The sequence below is a fragment of the Colletotrichum lupini genome, chromosome 4, assembly GCF_023278565.1.
Source record: "Colletotrichum lupini chromosome 4, complete sequence".
NCBI lineage: Eukaryota > Fungi > Ascomycota > Sordariomycetes > Glomerellales > Glomerellaceae > Colletotrichum > Colletotrichum lupini.
Window position 1 is genome coordinate 3,119,761 of NC_064677.1, and position 16,883 is coordinate 3,136,643.

The 16,883-nt window shown below is 36.4% G+C and overlaps 3 protein-coding genes across 3 annotated transcripts; 1 reads left to right on the forward strand and 2 right to left on the reverse strand.

The window, feature by feature from the left end:
- Window positions 1-12,311: 12,311 nt before the first annotated feature.
- On the forward strand, window positions 12,312-13,694 carry CLUP02_08027 (cyclopentanone 1,2-monooxygenase; the record flags this gene model as incomplete). The annotated part of the gene is made up of 1 exon (XM_049287019.1): window positions 12,312-13,694. The coding sequence occupies one exon, from the start codon at window positions 12,312-12,314 to the stop codon at window positions 13,692-13,694; it is 1,383 nt and encodes a 460-aa protein (XP_049144162.1).
- A 973-nt stretch (window positions 13,695-14,667) lies between these two features.
- On the reverse strand, window positions 14,668-14,967 carry CLUP02_08028 (pisatin demethylase; the record flags this gene model as incomplete). The annotated part of the gene is made up of 2 exons (XM_049287020.1): window positions 14,668-14,802; window positions 14,872-14,967. The coding sequence occupies 2 exons, from the start codon at window positions 14,965-14,967 to the stop codon at window positions 14,668-14,670; spliced, it is 231 nt and encodes a 76-aa protein (XP_049144163.1).
- A 30-nt stretch (window positions 14,968-14,997) lies between these two features.
- On the reverse strand, window positions 14,998-16,816 carry CLUP02_08029 (cytochrome P450; the record flags this gene model as incomplete). The annotated part of the gene is made up of 4 exons (XM_049287021.1): window positions 14,998-15,355; window positions 15,651-15,997; window positions 16,051-16,561; window positions 16,791-16,816. The coding sequence occupies 4 exons, from the start codon at window positions 16,814-16,816 to the stop codon at window positions 14,998-15,000; spliced, it is 1,242 nt and encodes a 413-aa protein (XP_049144164.1).
- Window positions 16,817-16,883: the final 67 nt, after the last annotated feature.

Sequence of the window (16,883 nt, forward strand, 5' to 3'; positions counted from 1 at the left end):
AACTCCGAGCCGCTACTAAGGTTATTTTATAATTAATTAGTTTTTTAAGGGCTTAGATAATATAAGTAATAACTTCTTTCGTAATTTACTTTTTAAAACTATTAAAACTAATAATAACGCTATTAATAAACTATATAATAGTTAAAAAGACGTCTTTTTATACCTCGTATTATTTAGCTTTTTTTACTAAGGCTACTAAGACGAACCTTATAACGAACCTAATCGGAGTAGTTATTATAAAAATTATAAGCCCTTTTACTAAAAAAGGGGCGTCGTTAATAATATTAAGCTAGTTTCTTATTAAGCTAGGCTAAGTTAGCTAAGCCTTAGTATTATAGCGTTATTTAGCTTTTATAATAAGGTTCGGCTTTAGAAATATCTTAGAGCCTAGTTCGGGGTTAGCTATATTAGTTAATATTAATCTAGTGCTTAGTAATAGCTATAAGGCTATTACGGATACGGGCTTTAGTAAAGAGAGGTAAAAAGTTTTCGGCTATTAGTAATTTAGTAATAGGCTTATTTATTTATTAATAATAAATACTAAGAAAAATTAAGTAAGAGGGAAGTTAAACTTAGTAGCGTATTAGGACCCGTTTCGCTTTTTATACTAGATTTATTTTGAAATAGATCGATACTATTACGTTAATAAGTTTAAATATAGGGTAAAATGTGCGGCTTAGGTCTTTGTATATAGCGCTAGATACGAGGATTGCGTTTTAATAAGTGAGGACGTTATCGAGCCTATAGGACTAATAAATACTTACTAGTTCTAAGTATAATTAATAATATAGCCGTGAAAGTGTATGGCAGAAGCCGTTTGCTATTGGAGATAGTATTATATTTTATTCCGTAATAATAGAGTCGAAGCTACTAAACTGCCCTAGGACATTCGTTATGGTAGTTGTTTTACCCTAAGCGACCTGGCTTATACTCAGCTAGAGGTATGAGTTAGGCTAATAAGGGTATCCTTTTTTAAGGGATCGTATACTTATTAGAGATATGGGGTTTCTTCCCCTAACTACTCATTCGTTATACTTATTAATATACACGCAATGGCCCCTGCCTATCTAAATGATGCTCGATACTTATTATATCTCACTCAAAGCATCGAAACTATCTAGTGTTTAGTAGGTATAAACGGGTAGACCGCTCACCTCGCTAATAAGAAGCTTAGCGACCTCTATAAACGCGAAGGGCGCCTAAAGCCGACGGTAAGGGCGAAATGAGCTATGGCAGTAAGACGGTGAGTATTTATATACCAGTCTGCATGCATGCGCATACGCTTTTATTAAAGGGCGAGGCGGTATTGTTTTTAGAACACCCGCTCGATACTTCCTTTACTCTACTCACGGAAACCGATATATACTGATAATCCGAATGAGCTTAAGAATGAGTTTAAGACATTGCCGTTATGCTTAAGATTACTAAAAGCCGGCATAGGAATACTAATGTGTGTTTTGCCTGCCCAAGAATTTCCCGGGCTTTACCTGATGATCTTTTCTATTTCTTAAAATCTATTAAATAGGCTGAAAGCCGGGGTCTAGTGTTCATTATCTCGCCATAAGGTGTTAAGCGTTCGTGTTAGACGAGATCTTTTTATTCTTACGTCACTCGGTATGCCCAATGGGTCTCTATATAATTAGATTACTCTAGTAGTATTAATACCGAAGAACGGCAGGATGACTACCCTACACTAGGGTTCCCATATTGCACTATGGCTATTCGTATCGCGCTAGTATACTAACGTAGTACCTATTTAAATAACCGACAGCTAGCACAAGTATTTGATGCTATGCAATAGCTAATAGCCCTAATGATGCAAGGAAGGTAATGATAAGTTGATTCTTTAATTCCTTTTATAGCACACCGGGATGATTTTGTAACCGATAGAGATAAGCGTAGACCTAGGCTCTTAGTAATTAGATTTGGGCAACGTGGCACGAATAAGCAGAGAGGTTGCACGAGGTTCCTATGGCTCTTGGTTTAAGGACTTAAAAGCCAATGGAGTGCAGTTTAGAACTGGAGCTCCCGGGTCTTAGAGACTGGTAATATTAGAATATAACCGCGTGGCGTGTTAAAGATAACCGGGTAGTGACATGCCGGGCTTATTAGGGCGAAATGAGGTTGGCGTTTCCTAAGGAAGGTGGGAAGGTGCCGTTTGTATTACTAATCGCTCTATCCGTATTTAGCTAAACGTTTGGAAATGCCGGGCTAATCGTTATCTTCTTCCTCTTCTATGTCTAGATGCGGCTAAGAACGAAAATAATAGGGGTTCTTCTAGCGAGGCTGTGTACGGCTAGCCCGTCCATGCGGGCAAAAGTAGCATTAGCTCACCCGCTAACAGAGATGTAGCTTAGAGACCCCGCTATAAATAGATAGCCTAGGTGCGAATCCGTTGATTCTGGACTCGGGAGGTAATGCATTTATGGGCGGGCCATAACCGTGATAGGCTAGGAGTAACACTGGCCGTCACGGCCTACTTCGCAGCAAGGTTCCTATCAAAACGTTTCGCTACCCGAACGATATCTTTAGACACTAGGTCCCAGACCTCTGGGAGATTCTCTTGGCATCATGGCGACCCTTGTGGCTTGAAGCTAAATGAGGCGATGGAGATTATAATATGTGGCACTATACTAGGATCGCCCGCGGCCATTTTAGGCTAAGAGAGGGTATCTACTGCCCAGATTGTCAAGCCGAGAAAGACCCTGTAAGATGTCCCGGGATCATTGGCCGGATGCGTTGGATTGAGCAAACCTAGGCTAAGGATTAAGTAAATGCTTTTTTAAAAGTAGCTGCGAGGAGCTACATTGGAGCACGCCTTAGGACTTCTAAGGGGTAAAAGGATTAATCTCGCTTCGGTACAGCTATTGCACTTTTAAAGAGGCTTCTAAGAAATAAGAAAAAAGATCATCTCTTTAAAATATAATGCGTTACCCATTAGCTATTACTTTTACCATCAGGTCATAGGCTCTCTAATGCTACTCGGATAAGGGGGAAACTCCTCGCGATAAGGTGGCGCATGCATAAGCTTTAAAGTAACTATAATTTAACTAGCGTAGCACGAGATAGAGGACCTTGCCCGCAAAACGATAAAAGATAGAAGTAGAAAAAGAAAAGAAAAAAGTAAGGAAAACGAAACTATCGAAGGGATAGATATTACGGCTAACGGATATCCACTCCTCTTATCGAGATATTTTACTAATCTATATCTAAACGATCATAGCTAGCGCTAATCTCGTAATAACCTTATTTATTTAATATATCGATCTTAGTTTTTAAGAACTCTTATCTTAGAGGTAATATAGCGAGCGTTAACTATTAAGGTTTACTCCCTTTTATAACTAGTTAATACGTAGCTCGATCTTATATCCTAAGAGTTTAATAAGCTATTTTTCGCCCCGACCTAAGAGCCTTTTTTATTAAATTTAGTAATATTAAGCCGGGTAATATAAGGCTATAATAACCGTACTTCGTATTAATATATTATATTAATAAGCGGATATAATTACTTAATATTACGATAGCTATTAATACTCGAGGTTTTATATATAATAAAACTAATTACGATCTAATTTTAAATTATTTATATAGACTTATTCGAAGTCTAATTTATATATATACGTCGTTAGTATTTTAGGATAATATAAAAAGATCTATTTTATAGTATTATTCTCTAGTTAGAGCATTCTATATTCTCGTTTTATTATAAACTTAGTAGCCTTTAGCTATTTTAAATAACGTAGCTAGTAAACCTTTACGAACGGTACTTATTATACTTACCTTAAGCTTAACCCGCCTTAAGCTTAACTTACCTCTTCCTTCCCGAATTAAGTAAATGTTTCTAAATTATCTTAGTTATAAAATTAATTATACTAAGAGCTATTAGCTAATCTTTAGTCCCGTATATATTATAAAGTTAGTTAGAAGATGTTTTCTTTTCTTTTTTACTGTTTTATTATCCGTAAGGTTTACTAATAAATAGGGTATATTAGCTTCTAAAAGTATAGGGTTAGATATATATATTTCGTATATATACTAGTTATTAGGGTACAGTGTACATACTAAGAATAAATTAATAAAGAGACGATATATAGAGATTTTATATTATACTACGTTGCTTATTAATAACTACGTAAATATCCTAAAGTATCCGAAATTAATTAACTATTAAATTTAAACTTTTAAAAATTAATTTTAGCTCTATATATTAAATAAATCTAGGTATAGCTAGTTTATTATCCTTATTAAACGCCCTAAATATTATTAAATATAGTAGTTTTAAAGTTTATATATAGCCGCTTATAACTCTACTAGAGAAGATTAATAAAAAGATTAGAAATTAACTATTATAATAGTTCTTTTATTTATTATAACCGGATTCTAAGGTCGGATGCGGCTATATAGTATAATTACGGGCTTATTAGCGTTTAGCCTTTTTTAATATAGTATAATTTAGTTATTACGTATTATTAAGCGAAGTTAAAGTATTAAATCGTTATTTTTATCGGTCGGAGTACTTTTAAAATGTCTAAAATATTTCTCTACTCGGTAGTAAGTTTTAGATCTTATAGTTACTAATATAAATTTTTAAGAGTATGTTATATCTCTTAAATACTTTCTTAATTAAAGTCTATATATAAGCTAGCTAATTAAAATTGAATAATTAAGAATAATTTATTATTTTATAGGGGTAAATAAAATATATTGCTTTTTAGCTATTCGAACTATTTAAAAAAGAGTAAACGTTAGTTAGGATTAATAAATAGCTACGGTTTACGAACTATAAAATATTAAATTAGCTTATTTCGAAACTTAATATAAAGTCTATAATAGCCTCTATTCCGTATTATTATACTTAAAGGTAATAGAATTCTATTTTAATAACTATTCTTAAGTAGTAAGCTATATTAAATTATATTCGGATTATAAATTACTTAACTCGTAATACTATAGCTCTTATATTATTAAATAAGGTCGTTTTTATATATAATAAAAAGGCTAAAGAGAAGGTTTAGAAATATAGGGTAAGTATAAAATAAAAGGCCGTATAGCTAAGTAAAGGAGTATAGGTATTCTCGGCCGTTATCTATTTTAATCTAACTTATAATTAATTAAATAGAGCTATTTACGTCCTAAATAGCTAAAGTATTTTTAACATAAATTATTTCGTAAGTCTTAGTATAAAAGCCTTTTACTATTTATATAAACGGCTTAAACTAACGTATATCCGAACTAACTAATAGAACTTATTAAGGGGATATATAGTACTAAGTACTAATAATAAGTTATATATTATTAATAAAAGAAATTAACGTCTAAACTTAATTAAAATACGGTAGAGATTAGTAATATAATTAAAGTAAGGGTAGTTAAAAATAGTATATAAGGAACGCTTAATACTATAAAATATAAAAACGTAATAATAAAAGAAGTTATAAATAGGAATATAAATACTCTATATAAAATCGAGGCTAATAATAACGGCGCTACTATTTTTAATAATACTATATTAGGCATCCGGTAAGACGACGCTAATATAAATAAAACCCCTAATAACTTAGTAAAATATAAATAACGGACGGATTTAGTACTACTTAACTATAATAGCGAGGGTATAATAAAGGATTCTTTTATAAGTAATATTAATATTATAAGTACGATTAGCGTAGCTAAAGAAAGTTTTTTTTTTAAACTATTTAAAATAGACTTACGCAATATTTTTAAAATAGAAGCTTATATATTTATATTTATATTATTTAATAATAGCGAGCTAAATATATTAAAAAAATAGTTAAGTAATATTATTCTTAGTTAGAATAGGTTAAAAGTAGAGTTATTAGGTAAAGTATAAAAAGAGGGTATAGTAGTAGTTAAAATAGTAGTTTTAAACTACTAGCTAAAAGTTCTATAAATACGAATAATTACTATCATACGTACTTACCGACTTAATAAGAGTTCTTTTAAGATCTATTAGTTCTTTTACTAAGTTTTTTAGCGGATCCGGTTTATAAAATATAGAGGGGAACTAAATACGGGATATATTTAATAAATAAGGCGAGGTATTAAAGCTGTTTAAAAAGATTTTAGCGCGACGGCGTTATATAGAGGTTATAAGAGTCTGCGAAAAGGCCTTTACCTTTTTTAACTTTTTAATCTCTTTTTATATAAATACCTAAGCCGTTTTTAATACTTATATAGTATATATTAAACCCTAGCTTATAGATATACTTACTAAATATAATACGTATTATTCAACGACCGACCTATATACTTAGGCACGCTCTCTATCTCTAATAATAAAGGTTAGGTAATTTAGAACTAGCTTTCTAATCTACTTAGAATCCCTATTAGTAATAATACCGAAGCTAATATTTATTCTAGACTATAGATAGAGTACCCCTATTAACTTTAGGTTTTTCTAAGCTAAGTACTCCCGTACTAAGCTAGACTATATTAGTACTAAAATCTTAAACGTCCGTATAAAAAAAGAAAAGTATATTAAATATAAGATAAATCCCTTTTCGCTAACCCCTATAAAGCGTAGGGCCGCTATATACATAGGGTAGCTTATATAATTCTTAGTTTACTAAGACTTATTGACCTATTAAAAAGAAAATTCGTATAACTATTAACTAGAGTTATAATAATCGTATTTAAGACTTAAAACTAAGTAAGTAAGCTTAGGGTAAAAGTACTTAATAATTTAAGTTATAAAACTCTTAAGTAAGTAACGTTAATTACTTTATATTATTATTATTTATTCTTATATTTAAAGTACTTAAGATATTTCTTTATATACGTTAATTATTATAAGTATTAATCTTAGTAAAGTCCCCGATTCTTAACCTTTGAGATAATAATCTCTTTATTTTAAAATATATAACGTATAAGTAGTAAGTTAGTATTCTCATAAATAAACTAAATTTATAACTACTACCGTTATTAATATCGATTAATATTACTTTACTACCGCCTTCCTTTTTTAATACCTTAGTAATTTATAAAAAGTCGTATACGCTAATAATAAGCGCTAAGTAGTTTAACGCTATTATAGCTAGTATAAATACCTCTTTTTATGCTATTTACTATAGAGACTCTATATCTTATTATTTACTATACCCTTTATAAACGTTAAAGGACTAGGACTAAGGCTATTTAGCTCTTTTTATACGTTACTTTTAAAATACTAAGTCGTATCGTATCTAAATATATCTTAATTTATCCTCGTTATATTAGCTAGAGCCGAAAGTATTATTAAAAAAATTCTTATATAATCCGATCCGGGTCCTTATATAGATTCTTAAGAAAGAAGATCGTAGACCTAGTTATATATACGGGTCGATTAAGCCTAGTTTTTATTAAGATACCCGTAGTAACGAATATATAAATAATCCTTTTTAAAAAGATTAATAAAGAATAAATTATTAAGTTAAATAGTATTACTTATTTAAAAAGGGAATAACGACCTCTATGCGCTCGCTTAGCTCCGTATAAAATATATATTATTTATTTATAATATATAGTATCGAAGGACGTATTACTTATTATAGAGCTTAATAATAGCTATTTTAATATTCTAAATACTATATATTAACTACCGTTCTCGGGGCTATATAGCGAGAATACTAATATCTCCCGTTAGTTAAGAATATTATATTAAAAAGAAGTTTTTTTATTACGTTTATTTATTACGGATCGTTTATTTTATAATTACCTTAACTAGGTTTATTCTTAGCTACTAAACTATATAATAAACCTTAACTAATCTAAGGGGTACCCGCTCTTACGTCCTAGAGGTATATTAAATAGTAAGGAATATAGTAATTAAGCTTATAAATTTAGGGGCTTAATACAATAATCGACTTTAATATATATTATAATATATATTCGCTTATTATAAAATAAAAAGTTAATTAATAAGGACGGTTTAATTATATAAAAAGGCTTCCCAAATCGTTATAATATAAATATTATAAATTATAAATTAATAAAACGCGGTACTAATTTGGAGTTTTTTATATTAAGCCGAACTTTATTATATATATATCTATTTAGATTATTTAAAGCCTACTTACTAATACTTAATTATTATATTACGTTATAATAAGTTCGTTACCTTTATAATTATTTTTTTACTTACTAGATCCCTATTACTTAACCCTCATAAACTAACTAAGTCGTACCCCCGTAGAGCGTATTTTATAAGCCTTTTTCTTATTTTAGCTAATACTTAGTTCCTCCGATTCTTCGCTAATAAAGCTATTTTTTCTCTTTTTTTTATTCTCTTTTTTTCTTCTTTTTTTTTTTTTTTCTTTTTACAAAAAACCTCTATAGGCCCTAATATATAACATATTACCGTACTATTCCCTTAAGGTAGTTAAACTCTATTTAAGACTTTTGCTAATATTAGCTCCTAGCAACTAGTATAATAGTTATTTAGTTAAATAGTTTACGACGTATAAAAACGATCTCAATCTAAAAAGGGCACCTATATAGTATATAGCGTTTTTAATATATATATCGTATAACCTACGATATAGTATTAAATAAACCTTTAAACTAGCTATTTTAACCCTATATTACTATATAACTAAAAATAATAGTACCTTACGCCCCCGAACTTTCTTAAATAAAAACTATAAGTACGTTAAGCCTAACCCTATTTTTATTTTTAAAATAGTAAGGTAATTTTTAATATATCTTATATCCTACTTAGCTAACGTATACGGTTATAAAAAAAACCTTAAAGCGTCTTTTTTTATTACTAACTATATATAGCGTCTAAGCTATTTATATTCTTTATCTCTTAGCTAACTCCTAATTAGTATTTAAAATCAAATATTAAACTTCTTTTTAAGTACCGATAGTAATAATATAATTTATATTTTATAATCGAATTCTTCAATATTACTAAAATATGCCTTTTTTAAAGCCTATTTTTATATACTCTTTTATATTATAAAGAACGTTTATTTAATTTAAGCCCTATATTTCTTAAAGACTTTATATTACTAATTCTAAGTACTTCTCTTATTTACCGTACCGTCGTCGCTCTTAATAAGAAATAATAGCTTTAAACTTTTTAAAATCCTATTTTTTTTTAAATAGTAATAGGCTTCCCTTACTAAAAATTTCTAATTATAAATAAATCTAATTAGAAACCGTATATTAATATAGTTAAGCGAATTATTTTTAAATATTTACGGTTCGTTAAAGTTATTAATTTAGCTAAGAGAGGAGTTAGTATTATTACACGAGGAGCCCTTATAAATTTTAATTATTAATAACGAAGAGTAAGCTAGACTAATAACTCTACGTTTAGTAGAATATATTAGGGCTAAATCGGTAATAAGTTTATTATAATTACGAAGGTATATAAATAAGCTTCGCTAACTTTACTAAGGTACGAACGTTAATATTACTTTCTTAACGTTTTTAATAAATAGCTATATATAGCCTATGCGCCTATCCTAGTCTTAATATTTAAAATCGTTTATAAAATAATAAGTATACTTACCATATAGCTTAATTCGGAGTAACGATACCTAAGCGTTTTCTAAAAGCTTAGTAAAAAAGAGCTTTTTATTAAAAGCTTTGTAAAATAGGGAGTAGCTAACGAAAAATAGTTAACTATTATACTACTCTAAGTTATACGTTCTAATTATCCTAACTAAAAACCCATTACCTTACTCTATAGTTCGTTATTTAAGGCCCTAAATAAAATTATTAGTTTTTAATTACTTAGGTCGCCTAGTTACGCATATTAATAAGTAGAACGAAACTTTTTATTATAATAAGTTCTATTATTTAAATATTAGTAATTTAAAACGTCGTTAGTTATTAACTTAGTCGAGTATTAGTCGTTATTAAAGCCTAGATCGGATCCGTAGTCTTATTAATTAGTTTAAATAAGCTTATTATTAGTAGTTTTATTAAAGTAATTAAAAAAAGAGATCTTATCTCGGGTAGAGTTACTAATTTTATTCTTTATATAATAGAGGTCAAAGATAAAAAACTTAGTTACTATTTATTTAGCTTATTTATAACTATTAAAAATAAGGGCCTCGACCCCGAAGATATCTCTATTATTTTAAAAAAAAGTTAAGATATAGTAATAATCCTACGGAATAGTACTAGATTATATCTATTAGGGGATTTACTTTACTTATATACTTAGGATTCGGTAGGGTTAGGGATACTTAAATAGTTAGTTTAGCTAAGTTAGGGAGGGTTAAGTCTTAGTATTATTATAACGCTAATAATTATATATATACATAAAGCTCGCTAAAAAAAAGAATTAAAAAGCGATTAGTACTATCGAATTAGAAAACACTTCGGAAATTATAAAATTATATAAATACTATAAAGACTCTAAACTAACCTAGGCTACTGCTTATAAAATACTAAGTAATAATAAAAACGTAAGGGTAAGGGAATTTATAATAAGTAAATAGAAGTAGCGTAAGTCTAGCTTAATTTATTAAATACCTAGACTAAGTAAGTAAAAGGCCGCAAAAGCTTTAGTATAAAATAAAAAAATCCGTAATATATTACCGCGGATCTAGAGGAAAAAGTAATAATAAGAATAAGCGTAATAATATAGTTATATTTACCTCGCCGTCCTTACTATATAAAAATAAGTAAAAGAAACTAGGTATCCTCTAAGCTAGCTACGGCAGATCCATTAGAGAGCCCCGTATAAGTAAAAGAGCTATGTCTTTTATATTAGGTATTTATTAAGCCCTCTTTATAAGTTAGAAATCCTATTATAAGTTTTTTAGAGCGCGGCTTTTATTATATTCCTTCCCCCGTCTAATTACTTAATAACGGCGCTACTTTAGGCTACGATATAGATTATTCAAAACGTTCGCCGTTTACGTTATTAAACCCATAATTAAGTTTATAAAAACTACTTTACTAATAGTCTTGTCTTTATATTTAGTAACGCGGCGTGTATTATATATATTATTGCGAATTATAATATAATTAATATTATACTTCGTAGTAACTATAAGCTTAATGAAACCTATATACTACGTATTAAATCATATATATAGTTTAGGCTTCTATTTTAGTAAACTCTAATATTTAAAAAAGCATCTGCGTACCTAAGACTAGTTAAAGAAATGCCTAGTCTATAGAGAAATATCGTAATAGTAGCCACGTACTAATAATTTATAACGAGACTAAAGGTAAGTATTATAACATATATAGCGTAGAAGCGAATGACATTTTACTTAGTGCGCTATTAAAATTCTTGAAGACTAATAAGAAGGTTAAGATAGGCTAGGTTAATTAAATTAAATAGAGGACTACTTACTAAATTCCTAATTACGTAACTAATATAAGGCTAGTAAGTATTTTTTAATATAGAGAGAGCGAACTAAAGGGCCTTAATAGATATAATCTTAGACTTATAGACTTAGAGGGAAGGTTGGAAAATCTAAGTTTCTAATCCTACGAGGAGATCCTATAGTTTTAAATATTATCTAGCTGCTGCCCGAAGCATTTGCACCCTTTTAGCCTCGTAGCAACTAATGTCTCTATCACTTGAGCTTATATTAAGTAGCTATGGGAAGCTGCAATGGCTAATAGTTTGTAGTAATATAAGTCGTCTTATAAACTCGCCCTGCTTAATATCACGGACGGCGAGTGTAATATGAGCCGAGGTGCCTATAAACACTGCCGTTTCATAACGCAGGAGAGATGCGAAGTCGAAACCAGTCTCGGCGTACGCGGTAGCAAATGGCAACGGGGGTACTGTATTGCATGAGTGTTGAACTTAGTGTTGTGTCCTTATTGGGTGGCTGTAAAAAGAAGTGATCTGTCATGGCAGGTTTGCGCTTTGCTGATCAGTTGATACCGGCTCTCCCCACTGCATGTCACTGGTGGCTTAGTATGACTATTCAAGATACTGTAAAGACGGTCCGAGATGATAGAAAACCCCTTGGTCCATTCGACGGAAATCGCTTTCGAGTGATCAAGAAATTGCGGTAATGAGGGCGTCTGCACAACAGTCCCACCTAGTGAGTGCATGGGGGCTTAGGAAGCGGAGCTACAAATGAATCTCACAGGCTTTTGGCGATGCGACCATGTCTTCTTCTTGCGACCAGACCAAAGAAAGGCGGGTACAAAGGCAAGGCGAGGGAAGGTAGAAAAGAGGTCGACTTACTTGAAAAAAAAAAAAAAACCTCTCGAGATCTCTGATTTGATCAGTCTACAAATCTACCAGCACGCTTCCATAACCTTCAACCCTCATTGCTTCGGACAGCGACAAAATTTCTCGAAGCCGTGCTCCTTCCCACACCGCCATGGCCGACCACGACACCGGAGGAGAGCCCACAGGAACGCTTGCTCCCGATGTCGTCATTGTGGGCGCCGGCTTCAGCGGCTGTTACGCTCTCTATAAGTTGAGACAGCTCGGGTACTCCGCCAAAATCCTCGAGGCCGGAAGTGACTTCGGCGGCGTCTGGCACTACAGCAGATATCCCGGAGCCCGGGTTGACTCGGACACACCGTCATATCAGTTCAGCTTACCAAAGGTGTGGGAAACCTTCAATTTCAAAGAGAGATTTCCCGGGCACGAGGAGATTCGACGATACTTCTCTCACGTTGACGCCACCCTCGATCTGCGAGTGGATACCATCTTCGATGCCCGAGTTGACAACGTGAAGTACAACGCGAGCAGCGCGCGATGGAACTTCCATACAGAACGAGGTCTTCGCATCTCGTCAAGATTCGCCATCTTCGCCTGCGGAAGTTTCAGCAAGCCTTATCTCCCTCCTTTTCCGAACCTGGACACGTTCCGCGGGGATATCATCCATCCATCCGCTTGGCCTGAACGCCTTCAACTGAAGGGCAAAAACATCGGGATCATAGGCCAAGGCGCATCCGGTCTACAATTGGTTCAGGAACTCGCAAAAGAGGACTGCCAGTTGACTATCTTCGTACGGAACCCCTGCCTCGCGGTTCCCATGCGCCAGAGAAGTCTCCCGTACCGAGAATCGGAGGAGTTGAAGAACTACTACGACGGCATATTCTACAAGGCAAAGTTCGGCTCATCATCAGCCATCGCGTACAATCAAAACACGGACTACTTTCACGGCACGAGCAATGAAGACAGCATTGTTCTCTTCGAGCGCCTCTGGAACAGGGGAGGTTTCGGTCTGACGTTGTCGAACTATCGCGATGTCATGTTCGACAAAGCGGCCAACTCGAGCGTCTACGACTTTTGGGCTCGAAAGACCAGGGCTCGGATGACCGATCCAGAGAAAAGGGATATCGTTGCACCCCTGGAACAGTTCCAGTGGTTTGGCGACAAACGAGTCAATCTTGAGATGGACTATTACGAAATGCTGGATCGTCCAAATGTCAAGATCGTTGACCTCAAGAAAACGCCGATTACATCCTGCTATGATCAAGGCATCGTGATCGAAGGGCGAGAGTCTTTGCAACACCATCGACTGGACGTCATAATTGCAGCCACCGGCTACGACTCCGCCACGGGCGGCTTGTTCGAGATGAACATACACGACAAGCATGACGTGAAGCTTCAGAAGACTTGGGAGGCTGGGATCGACACCTATTTCGGTATGCTGGTGCCGGGGATGCCCAACGCATTTCTCCTGTACGGGCCGCAGGCGCCGACAACGCACACCAACGCGCCCTCTTTCATCGAACTGCAAGTAGATTAGATAGCGTCTCTTCTAAGAAAAATGCGCAAAGACGACGTTAGCTCGGTCGAACTAGCCAAAGAGTCTTGCTAGTTATAGAAGGAGGAGGTAACTAACGCCTTTAACATAGGCCTTTTTTAAAAAAGTACCGCGTAGTAGACTAATATAAATATTATTAAGAAGAGAGTCGAGCCTCTCGTTTTTTTTAGTAGGGTTTAGGTATAGCGGGAGGAGTATTAACGCGCGTTAGAGGACTAGTCTAGCTTCTATATTACTAAAACGTAGGACGTATTAATCTAATGGTATTATAGTCCGTCTTCACGGGTTCATAGAACAGCGACTAAGTAGCCTTGAATGTATTCCTGATGGGCGGTTTTGAGTACGTTCCCCCGTATTCAGTTAAGTCAAACCGCAGGTTCTACACCTGTGGTACCTTTCCGTTAATTTCTTTGATTGGCCTCGTCCCGCCCTCGATGCTACAGCCTACATGGAGCGAACGGCGTCTCCAACATATTGAAGGGTGACAATTTGCTTCACGCAACCAACCTAGGCATCCATTTGACTCCACGCAACTAATCCAAGCATCAGGACTGGATCATCGAATGCGCCTCCCGTTGCATCACAACAGCCATTTATGGGTGCAGCATGACTGTTCTTGAGTTGCGCGACAACCGGTACAGCTTGTCGTCCTACGGCGTCTCTGGGTAACACTCCACGTAGCAGTACAGAGCAAAGAGCAACAAGACATCATTCCCAAGGCTTTTGCTGGTTATTGTTGGCCGACCTTATCCAGACGTGGGAGGTGGAAGGTCGGGCCTGAGTGGACTCAAGGCCTGCTGATGGAACTCTCGGAAGGTACAAGCTCTGCATTGCGTCGGATATTGAGTTCATTGCAACGTCTCTATTTTCACTATCCGTGTACGGACCCTTAACACCTCGGCGGTTGGTTAACATCTCGAAGGGCCGGTTTGTGCTTTGCCATGTAGCGGTGTGTTCACCGTGACGAGCGGCCCCGTGCGTCCAGCTTGTATCCCCGAACCCAAAAAGAAGACTGCAGGAAGATGCCGTAGTTGAGGGATTTCCATGGCTTCGTTGGGTCAACGACAACGAGCTCATATCTCCTCATAAGCTGGTCAGACAATCAGTAAAGCGTGCCCGCACGATGCTGCTCCTGCACCGAACAGTGGCCTCGACTAACCTCGACAAAAACTTTTTGCAGCTCCATCATGGCCACATTTCGTCCCAGACACTTCCATTTTCCGTGCCCAAAGACGAGTTCCAGCATCCCTTCCATCCGCTTCAAGTCTTCTGTCCCCGTTTCTAGCTACCGCTCTGGCCGGAACTCGTGCGTATCTGGCCCCCACAGATCGGTACGATGGAAGATGGCCCATGCGCCGTATCCGATCCGGGTTCCCTCCGGCAAGTGGGACCCCTTGAACGTGTCTCCGCCTTTGGGGACTTCCTTAGACATCTGGCCCACGAGAGGTGGGAAGATCCGAAGCCCTTCCTTGATCACAGCTTGCAGGTACGGCATGCTACGCGCTTCTGCTTCTGTGATCACGGGCCACGACGGCTTAGCCAACTCGATCTCCTCACGAAGAGCGGTGGATACTCGGGGGCTCGTGATGATGTGAAGGAGCATCGCGCGAATGGCGGTCGCCGTTGTATCGGATCCAGCTAGACTAGTGTTCAAGAACGTCAGCCAGCACCACAGAGGCTCGGGGGTTCGTTCATCTGCATAAGGATGTCCGATGACGCTTCCTGCTGGGTCAGACCGTGAGCTACGAAGGAGCCGAGCATATCTTTCCTGATCTTCTTGTTTGGACCGAAACGTGCCGCGGCGACTTTTTGGGCGATCCTGCCAGTGCAACGCACGATTATCAGCACTGTAGACAGTGTCAAAGATGTCCCGAGAGGGGGCTCAAAGTGAGTGCTCATGACACGAATCCGGCAGTCATTCCCTCACGAGACACGTACCCGATCGTCTTTCCGAACCCTATGGCATCCTTGTCAGAAGGTAATAGACACCGAAGCAAGGGCGAAGAGAGCAGGGCCAGGAGCCAAGGCAGGACTGCTGCCAGCACGACGTTTGGCATGTTCTGCTCCGATGTGCGGATGTACTCATGGACGTCCGAGTCGGAAGCCACATCGCCAAACGGCTCACCAAAAGTAAGGTCCGAGATGACGTCGAGGGTGAAATATTGCGCTTTCAGACCGAAGTCGAAAGCCTTGTTCTCGGAAACATAGCGATCGACTAGATCGATAAGACGAAGAATGTTCTCGTCCACTTTTCCTTCGAGGTTCTCAACTTCTTTGCCGGAGCACTGAGAAAGCCGGTTAGGTTTCCCAGAGGCAACTGGGCCAGTGCGCGACTTACTCCAGCAGCCATCCGGGATCGAAGCTGGGCGTGTAACGCCTCGTCCCTCATGGACAATACATTATCCCTGCCGGGATCGAGCCTCATGGCATCGTACCAATCCGACCGCCTGTATTTGGTACGCACGCCGAGCATATGCTTCATGAGGTCTGGGTCGCTCGTGATCAGATCCCTCGGCCCGACACGTACAAGAGATCCTGCAATGTTGGACGTTTGCTGTCCTTCAGAAGCGGCATGGGTCCCAAACTTACCATATTTCTGGTAGGCCTCGTAGAATTCAAGATGCACCCTGCCACTACGTAGGGCGCGCACAAGCCACCATTTGGTAAATACTGCGCTTGAGGGGCCCCTGATGTGCTTCAGCCGTGCGTATTGACGTGCGATAGAGGCGATGCTATAGAGAACGATGATCGAGACTGCTGCGCTCGTGTACACCTCATAGTCGCGCATGATGAGGTCTGCTTGGCACCAGTGGGCTATATCGGTGGTTTCAGTGGGATCTGCAGACCATCTCCGTTGTTGATGGGATTAAAGAAAAGGCAGAAGATGGATGGAGTCATGTTATATGCCGTGTCAGAGCAAGCGAGATGATGAGCGGATTTCGGAGTAGAGGTACGGTTCTCTCTGGGCGCGAGCGGGCAAGAGAGACAGCTAATGCTGAGCGTTAGTCGATTCTGGCTTTTTGATATCCGGCCTTGGGGCCGATTGCCACTGGCCTACTTCACAATTTGGCGATTTACAGTACATATTGTGTCTTCACAAACATATTTGACAGTCTGGGGTGTTGAATGGAGTGATCTAAATGGGCTGGATTGGCTTTTGGCAGCTGATCC